This window comes from Leucoraja erinacea, chromosome 5, assembly GCF_028641065.1.
Source record: "Leucoraja erinacea ecotype New England chromosome 5, Leri_hhj_1, whole genome shotgun sequence".
Taxonomy (NCBI): Eukaryota; Metazoa; Chordata; class Chondrichthyes; order Rajiformes; family Rajidae; genus Leucoraja; species Leucoraja erinaceus.
In genome coordinates, this window is record NC_073381.1 from 94,893,613 (window position 1) to 94,903,859 (window position 10,247).

General features: G+C 43.6%; 1 protein-coding gene across 1 annotated transcript in view; it reads left to right on the plus strand.

Annotated features, from left to right (window-relative positions):
- abcc10 (ATP-binding cassette, sub-family C (CFTR/MRP), member 10) overlaps window positions 1-3,923 on the plus strand; it is a 110,559-nt gene extending 106,636 nt beyond the window's left edge. Inside the window, exons 18-19 of the mRNA XM_055636288.1 lie at window positions 2,518-2,771; window positions 3,756-3,923. Coding sequence (XP_055492263.1) covers window positions 2,518-2,771; window positions 3,756-3,795 — 294 coding nt within the window. The 3' untranslated portion in view covers window positions 3,796-3,923. The remainder of the gene's footprint in view (window positions 1-2,517; window positions 2,772-3,755) is intronic.
- The last annotated feature ends 6,324 nt before the right edge of the window (window positions 3,924-10,247 follow it).

Consider the following 10,247-nt stretch of genomic DNA (forward strand, 5'->3'; position numbering starts at 1 on the left):
TTGTTCCTTTTGGTCAGAAAACCAATTTCACTTTGAAATGATGATATCAATTACTTTTGATCAGAGAGATCTTGGTATGTATGTATGCTGCTTCATGACATGAGGAAAGTAGGCAGAAAAATACAGCAAGCAATTAGGAAGGCTAATGTGTCCTAGCCATTATTGTATTGTAGTTGAAGTATAAATCTTACTGTCGTACCAAGTGTGACCAGATCTAGAGTAGTGTGTCACACCTTGTTGCTATTTCATGGGTGGCATTGGCAGTTGGGAAGAAGAACGATACTACATCATCCATGGGCGAGTGCTTCTTGTATCAGTGCCTTATAGCAAATTCCTACACCATGTTAGTGGGTCCAATTTCTCTTTCTCTACTTCAAGTTATATTTGTCAAGTTAATTGTTATATACGCCAGATGTGAACCGGAACAATAAAATTGTTACTCACTGCAGGCTTACAGGCACATTACACACAACAACAACAACAACAATGAAAAACATAAGTAAATATACAATAAATTATTAGTTATTGGATTGGATTCAATTTATTGTCATTGCACTTTTCAGTGCAACAAAATGGTTTAGCCTGCAGTCATAACATAGAATAAATAACAAAACAAACACTCAACACAGTTTAAAGTCCCAAGATCATTTTCTCTTCCCTCCTTGCTCTCCCTCTGCGCTGAGGCAATCCAGGCCTCCGATGTTGTGACCCCGCCGGGTGATGGCGAGCAAGTCCCGCAGCTGAATCCGAGCTCCGCAAATGGGCCGGTTCAAACTCCGCAGCCCGGGGCGGTCGAAGCTGCCGCCCTCCAGTCTAGCGCCGCCAATTCCGTTTCTAAGTAAATTAATTCTTAATATAGAATAAAGTTATTCTAAGTAACTAAACCTTGATGGTGTCAAAGCAAAGGATATAGAGTAACCATCGTCTGTAGTGGTTTTGTGTATGCAGGGAGGTTCAAAGAAGCTGATAGTTGATGGGAGGAAGTTGTTCTTGAACACTGAGGTAACTGCACTCAGGCTCGGAACATTTCAATATATCAAGATTTCAGAACATCATCTCGCTGGTGGATCAACGTGTGTTGAATGGACTCCCTTGTAGAATGCTTCCTACTGCATTCTGGAGCAGCTAATCTCCCTGTAGAATGCTTTCATCTTGCATTTGTATTCCAGTAAAATCCGTGACTGCTGGATCAGATACAGTGTGTTTCTAGGAGCATTTTAAGATCTTCTTACTATAAAATAATTAGGATAATCAATATTTTAAATATATACAGGTATGTGACTTTATGAAGAAATATACACATAGATTTCAAACTATATTTTGAGATCCTTTAGAAGAAGCAATGAATATTAAGGCTGATTCTTGAAAAAATTAACTGCACTACTTTTATAATAATATATTCAAAATAAAGAACATCATCCCTCTGGTGGATCATTAAGGGAAGATTGGGAACAAGAAGCTAATGATAAAGATCTGGAAGCTATCTCCCTGTAGAAAGTATTTGATGAATACACATAACTGTTCTATTAATGACTGCTGGATCAGATTTAATTCAATTCAAATTATTACAAAGACTATATTATTAAAAAATTATTGAGGTTGAAATATTTTTATGTCCACGTCTCTCCCACGATGCGATAAACGCGGTATTGTTTCAAGATCGCTTGTATAACACACTACCCGCTGTGTAGGATGTACAAAGTTGAATAAATTTGGTGTGAATATTTGCATATATTTACAAAGATTTTCAAGTCAAGAATAGAACCCAAAACGGAATGGATTGACTATTTGGAATAATACGGAGAAGATACCAATTTAAATAAAGATCAAAATGTTTTTTTTTAATGGGTTAATAATTGGAAAGAAATTGATACTTAAATTTTGGAAAATTACAACCACACACCAACTGTTAAAATGTGGATTAGGAATATGATGGACATAGCCCGCCTTGAAGAAATGAGACTCCGACTAATAGATAAATATCATCATTCTTAAGAGTTGGTCTCCTTTCATCGATATTGCTGAGGAATCATGTGATGCAGGAAGTACCGTAAGGTTGATTGATTTCAGGTCATGACGCGGATGAGATCTACAGTCTCCGAATACAGATTTGTCTCTGCAAGTTTGCAAAAGGGTCTTCTCTTCTATTTAACTACTTTCTCACCTTTCTCTCTTGAGTGTTTTTTTTGATTTTTTGCATACACAGCTTTTCGTTTTTTACTTTCTCCACCATTTGCATTTTTCCACTTTTTCCCCTGAATTGAACTCTTGCAGACATGGCTTTGTTTCTCATGTCACTGCTACAATAGCTCAAAGCTACAGCCCTTCCTTCTTATGTCTTGCCCTCATTGTAAATGTACCATAGAATGGATTACGGTATTACCTAGTTGGCACCTAAAATTAGGTGCCACTGTACTGTTTTGTGCTGTATTAACTTCTAATAAAATAAACAAAAAAATAAAAAAATAAAAAATAATAATAATTATTGAGGAGTTGCCTGCATATTTTTGTGTCCAGGTTTCTCCCACGTGGCCACCACGCGGTATGATTTTATTCCAAGATGTGGTCCTTGTATATCGGCCGGGACTACCTGCTGTGCTCAATGGAATTAACATCAAGATTAATCCTGGTGAGAAAATTGGCATTGTGGGACGGACAGGTTCAGGAAAGTCCTCTCTCTTCCTGGCACTATTTCGGATGGTGGAATTGACTGAAGGTCGGATTTTCATCGACGGTGTTGACACGCGTACTATCAGATTGTCAGATCTTCGGTAAGTGATTTTCATGTCTCTACACATTTATGCAGGTGTTGGAGGCTAGATAACAGGCAAGTATGCTGTTGTGCGTTTAATGGTGGGTTACGGGTCTGAGAGGATGAGGTGGCCTGCGTCTTGAGAACATCTGGCTGAAGTAAATTTCATCATGCTAAGGTTTGGAGGCATGAATTCAGGATATGTTGCTGAGGTGGGGTGGGGAAGAGGGAACGGTGTGAGGTTAAAGATTGGTTGTCCAGGGTCAGGTGAGGGTGAGGTGCATATAGTCAAGGGTTGGATCATGGGGTCTCTGCAAGTTTGCAATAGGGTTTTCGATCTGAAAAGTTAACTGTTTCTCACCACTCAGACACTTGAGTGTTTCACTGATTTGCTGCATGTTTCCAGCATTTTCTGTTTTTACTTTTTTCCACCGTTTGCACTTTTCCCATTTTCATGTGCTGAATTGAACTCTTGCAGACATGGCTTTGTTTCTCATACAGCACACAAGCTACAATAGCTCAAAGCTACAGCCCTTTGACCTCGATGTCTTGCCCTTCATTGTAAATTACCAGAAGTAATCCAGAAATCAGGGTCCTACTCTCATCCTGGTCAATAAACTGAAGTTTCAAAAACATTACTTACCAGTGATTATGACCACACAACCACTGATTCATTAACATCCTCAGTAAGAAAATCTTAGTCTAGTTTATATGTGACCCACCCGTATCAACATGGCCGATTCATAACACTCCTTGGAAATTCCCTGAATGTTACTCATTTCAAGAGAATTAAGGACAATCAATAAATGGTGGTTTTCCCAGTGACTCCCAGATCTGGAAAAATTTACAAATAAATAAATAATTGAAATTTGCTACTGTCCTGTGCATTTTTACATAGGGATCAGCAGAGCCCAGATACTTTCTCGATTTGAATGAAGGAGTTTGGGGGGACAAATTAGTGATTTCATCACACTCAGTTCTTGGCATTCTCTCTCTTTTCAAGATCAAATATGGCAATCATTCCACAGGATCCATTCTTGTAAAGTCAGTGGCACAGTGCGAGAAAATCTGGACCCACTGAACCATCACACTGACCAGGAGCTCCAGGTCGTGCTTCATCAGTGTCACTTACAAGAAGTTACCAGCAAAATGGGTAAGTGCCGACCCAATCATGATAACTGCGCCCATTCTGTTTGGCAACAAGTTGTTCCTTATAAATTTGCCTGCTTGGTCTCTCTCTCTCCATACCAGGTGGATGATTACTGCGGAGCTTATGAAAGAGGGAAGAATTTATCCATCGAAAAAAAAGCAATGATGGGACTTGTCGATGGCACTTCTCATAAAAAATCGAACGAAACTGCAGATTCAGTGAGTTTCGTTGGAGTCCGAATCTTGGTCTTTTTTTCAGTGGGGGGGTGGCTCGGGACTTCCTGCAAGCGCATTCGGCCCACCACACCGTCCCCGTGGCCCTTCCCTCTACAGGAGTTCGCCCCTGCAGATGTATGGCTGATCTGATATGTATAATAATGTCATGATGGTCCAACACTATTGGACACTGAGCCGCCCACCGTCAGCGCGGAGAAGCGCCACCCCAGCTCACCGCCGCCACTCCCATCGAGCCGACCAACAGCTCGGACCAACAACACCAACGGCCACAGACACCCAGTCAGCACCAACTCCAGCCCAACCCCACCCCAACTCCAGAGCAACCCGCTCCCCGATGGGCTGCTACGGTGACAAGTGCCAGTTTGCCCATGGCCTCAACCAAGCTGGAGCCAGTGGCTGCTAGTCCGGGGCCGCCCCGACACCTCCGGACAGGGACGGGACACTGGGGGGGGACAGGGACGGCCCAACAGCAACTCAACAGCATTCGCAGCGTCAGAGAGTTGACCCCGACCCCAACTACAGATGAAACGCAAGCCTGCACACAATGCAGCACCACCATCGCCAAGTGACCCATGACCTGGGCATGCGCAGTCGTAATACCGAACTCGCTTATTTTGACCAAAAATATTATGTTCCCAATCTCAGAAGAATCCACTAATGGGGATGACTTTCCTTTGGTGGATCTTTCTCAACCCGCTCTGTACGCCTTTAACATTTCTTCCTGCATCTCTGGCTTCTTCAATTGTACAGCTGAAATTGCCCAAAACCATTCTAGCTAATCTTGCCTGCTGCCTATGTAGGCCCTTCATAACCTTCTGCCAAATTTCAGTTGTGTCATGGCCAAAACTGTACCAGCATTCTGAAACCCTTTCTTGTCATGCAGATTTTGTGCATTGATGAAGCCACTGCCAGCGTGGACCAGAAAACAGATCAGCTGCTACAGGAGACAATACGAAGGCAGTTTGCAGAGAAAACCGTATTAACAATTGCCCACAGGTATTTATGTTATAGACACGAAGAAAGGAATAGAGGTATAAGGAGTTGGGAATGTGGGAGAGAGAATTTGAGAGGAGAAAGGGAAGCAACCAGAAAGTGAAATCAGGCTGACCGTGGGCTAGAAAGGGCTGTGTATCAGGCCCTCTCTCACTAGCCATGGACCTGTTTAATTGCACAAGTTTGGGAATACAGAAAGAGAGGTTGGGAGAGAGATTGCATCAAATCATGATTTCCTATTATTTATCTTAAGAAATATTTAGAGTTTCTCAACACTTGATCATTTTCTGAGGCTCTGACCATTACTGTAAACATAGAATAGGCCAAAATCTCCCAACTTCCACCTCCCTGCTCTAAAATATTTCTGACAGGTCTGTACTTAGAACCATATAATGTGTCATTCTTTCACGGGGTAACATGGTGGACCTCTGCTCGACAGCAATGGCATTATTGATCTCCTGCGGCCAATTTCAGGTCTCCTGGTCTCTGGGACATAGAGCTGAATGGCCTCACAGACTCAATGCTTTCAACAAGCACTGACAATACAGCAGTACAGGTTTATTTTACTATAAAATGGCACTTTTTAGAGGATTGCCTAATTCCAAAGAGGAAAGTGGCCATTTAGTAAAAAAACAAAGCAATGGAAGAATTCTGCAGGTCTGATTTACATCAATGGAGGGAAATGGACAGATGACATGTTGTGACAGTACCCTTCCTCAGACTGTTCATTTCCCTCCTCAGATGCTGCCTGGCCTATTTATTTCCCCCAGCAGTTTGTATTTTTGTTCAAGATTCCAGCATCTGCAGTCTATAAAGTCTCCAGTGGCCTTTAGGTTGTTAGCTAAGAGAATTAAAAGTTTAATATTCCCATGGAATGTAGCCAGATGGACCTCTTCCATTTTATGCTCTCACTGAGAAAAGGCATCTTCTTGAGAAGGCCAGCCCAACAGATCTCGTGGACTAGATGGTTGCCAATAATGTAAACTTACAACTTGCTGTTGTTTCCCCTGTGGCTTGTGGTATCTGTGAATAATGTTTTCTTTGATACTGTTTCTCTCAGGATTAACACAATAATGGATTCACACCGGGTCTTGGTGATGGACGCAGGCACAGTGAAGGAGTTTGACTCTCCGGATGTTCTCTCCCAGGATAAGAAATCCCACTTCTATCATTTCTTACACGGTGATGAGTTGGAGTAGATACGCCCACTATGGGCTAAGGCTCTATTGATTTGATCTGCAACAGATATTCACAGAATTGACAGTTTGGGATAGGAAGCCAGGGCTCTAATCACACCTTCTGCAAGCAACAAAAGGGAAACTTGAAGCTCAGAATTTAATTTATATTGTAGATGAAAATAATGCTGTTGGTTTGTGATCCTTAGTTACCTGGCCTTTCGTTCAGGGCGAATACCATAATCCTTAGCCTGAAGGGAAAAAATATGTTCTGCATTCTTCTATTCGCTCTGGCAGTGAATCACTAGCCTCCTTCCCAGTCCTCTGCATTCCCTATTTACAAACCATTTCTGTGTCTCCTCTCGAGTCTGCTTTCACTCGCACACTTGGCATGGTCACTCACTCTCCGTTTCATCCTTTCCTCAAGCCTCACTCCCTCTGCGTATTCTACTCACTTCCACTCTCTATCTCATGGCCCCTGCAGTCTCCCTCATGCCCTGTATAATATCCCATTCTTTCCTTTGACTATCATGTTTACCGTGAGAGACTTCTACAACTTCCCTCTGTGTGCCTGCTCTTCTTTGCTCTCCATCTTTCGCTGTGCTGGGGCTTTTGATACACTATATGTACTGCAGAATTATATGATCCTCCTGGTAATAGAGAAATCCATCTACAAGGGAAGGGAGTGGGATGCCCAATGTCCATGGATGTGTCTTGATGGGCACATTTGGATTCTCCTGGGTCCCTCAGTCTTATGATTTATTTGCTATTTTAATGGCATTTGATAATGGAAGGTACATGGGTAAATTGTTGATAATTGATCAGCTTTAAACGTGATGGGTGTCTTCTTTTGAATGAATCAGTCATTAGATCCCTGTACTATATAAATAAATTCATGACCCAAACTCTTCCCTCCTGCTGTTTGCTTGTCTATTTTTAAAGTGAATTCCATGGATAAAGTTTCGCTGCAAGTTAACATTCAGCTGTTGATATGATCCACACTGACCTGTGTTGTTACTTTCCTGGGCTGCCAAGGGACTCAACTGTGCACTGGATAGTTTGGTGATAGTTTCTGACCACTCGTGAGCAGCTGAAGAAGTGGCAGGTGAGAGATAATGTGACGCTGGCAGTTACATGAAGTGAGGACACCTTTTCAGAGGACCACATTTCCTTTCTGTTTAAATGGACCCTGCACTTCAGCAGGACTTATTTGGCAAACTTAACTTTCATTTGTAATGGCCTGGGGCACGATGGAACTTATTGCACTACTGGCAGGCTCAAGAAACTTTACCTACCTTACCACATATATTCAGGTAGAAGCTTTTGTAACAAAGCTGGGTCTCTGTCACCCTGTGGAATGACGTTTTCTAAAGCACTAGACCAAGTGGAACCCGTTGGGTCCCATCCCCTCCCCTGCTGCGTCACACACACTAACCACCCCACACACACACTTAACCCACACACACACTTAAACCACACACACACACACACACACACACACACACACACACACACACACACTCACTCACTCACTCACACTCACACACACTCACTCACACACACACACACACACACACACACACACACACACACACTAACCAACCCCGTTGATAATAATATCAATCAGTCATTCCTTCGCTCCCATCCCTCTCCCTATCCACTCACGCAAAGCCCCCAACTGTGCAGGTGTGGCAAGAGAGAGAGGGCAGAAAGAGAGAGAGTGGGCAGAGAGAGAGAGAGGGCAGAGAGAGGGCGAGGCAGGGACAGAGAAAAGGCAGAGCCCTTTCTCCAGGATCTGCACCAGCCCAGGCCCAGCACCCTCCCCACCAGGCAGCGGGCGGCGGACCCGAGCGAGGCCGCAAGTGGGCGGACTGGCGGCAGGCGGATGTCAACCCAAGGGCCGCGAGTTCGGTCACTGCAGTCTCCAGTCCAGGACCCGACTTCACCTCCGGGCTCGTCCTATCTTCCACCAGCAGCGTCTTTTGAATAACGGGGGGGGGGGGGGGGGGGGGGGGGGGCGTGATGTCACTCAAAGCGCGTGAAGGTTTCTGTGTGAGACAGCGTCAAGCAGACCCATTGTGATGTCATCAGTGAAAGCTCGTGGTTTAAATTCAAAGTATTTTGTTTTTTCAGTAATAAGTGGAGAAATAATTTTCAGTAATAAGTGGAGAATTAAAGCATGAAACGTTAAGTTAAGGTGTTTTAGACACTGGAATATGTAAAAATGTTATCATTACCGCGTAGTTTTTTCGTGAAATTGTCAAAACACACATGTATAGAGATCAGAGATCTCTCTGACAAGATCAGAGTTTTAGAGTTATCTACTGGACAAAGGGGGACCCATTGGGTCCCGGCCCCTCAACGCAGGGTGGGGGTGCAGCCTGCGGCTTCAAATACATACTGACTACCCCCCACACCACACACACACATACACACACATTAACCAACCCCTTGATATTATATTAATTTTATTCATTCGCTCCCTTTACCCTATCCCCAGCCCTATCCACTCACCCATAGCCCCCAACTCGTAGACGCGGCTAGCGAGGGAGAGGGGTAGAAAGAGAGGGCAGAGAGAGAGGGGCAGAGACAGAGAGAGAGGGGCAGAGACTGACCGAGGGCTCGGCCGCTCCAGTACAGAGCCCGACTGGCTCGTTCTTTCTGCATCTTTTGAATAACCGGGGTGAGGGACGTCACTCGCAGCGCATGGAAGACGGTGCTGAGCAGACCCATTGTGACGTCATCAGCAAAGGGCAGTCGTTTTCAATTCAAAGTTTTGTCATATTTTTAAACGTTTTCAGTAATGTCGAGATGGGGGAAGGTTGACAAAGATCACAACCTCCATATAGTTTAAAAATTGAAAGATTATATATTTCAACATGAATGAAATAAAAATAAGGAATGCACTGGGGGAGATTAAACAGCAATAAAAGTTTCCAAAGGTGATGGAAAGACTAGGTGCTGAGAGCTTTCGTATACCTGTATTAAGGAATTAAACACACCTGAGCAATTACAAACACCTGTGAAGCCATGTGTCCCAAACATTATGGTGCCCTGAAATGGGGGGGAACCATGTATAAACACTGCTGTAATGTCTACATGGTGAAACCAAAATGTGGAAACATGGCTTTTAATAAAATCTGACAATGTGCTCATTAAGCACATGTGATTTTTTTTCTATTACAAATTTCAAATTGTGGAGTACAGAGCCACATAAATAAACGATGGGTCTTTGTCCCAAACATTATGGAGGGCACTGTAGAAAAATAAACTTGCAAGAAGACCTGAAGCCATGTGTATGTGGGGTGGCACAGCACCTGTGACCTGGGTGTGATCCTGACTGCAGACTTTCATGTTTTCTCTGTGACCATGTGGGTTACCCAGGTGCTCCCGTTTCCTCCTACACACTAGGGACAAGGTACACAATTAACCTACCATCTTTAAACATTCCTCCAAAACTAAGGCACAATGTGCTGGAGTAACTCAGCAGGTCGGGCAGCATCCCTGGACAACATGGGTAGTTGACATATCAGGTCAGGACTCTTCTTCAGAAATTTTAAACTCTCCCTTATTCATGTTAAGGTCATCTTTTAATATTTGATGTTTCCACCTTCAGACAAACACTGACTTTCTACCTTGGATATGCCTCTCATGGTTTTTATACGCCTTCGTCAGGTTTCCCCTCAGTTTCTGGAGCTTCCAGATACAAATTTTGTCCAACTGCTCCTTAAGTCAAACTCATCTGGTCAGCATTCATTCATTGTTTAAGAAGGAACTGCAGATGCTGGAAAATCGAAGGTAGATAAAAGTGCTGGAGAAACTCAGCGGGTGCAGCAGCATCTATGGAGCGACGGAAATAGGCAACGTTTTGGGCTGAACCCCTTCTTCAGACTGATGTGGGGTGGGTGGGGGCGGGGAGAGGAAAGGAGAAAGGAAGAGGA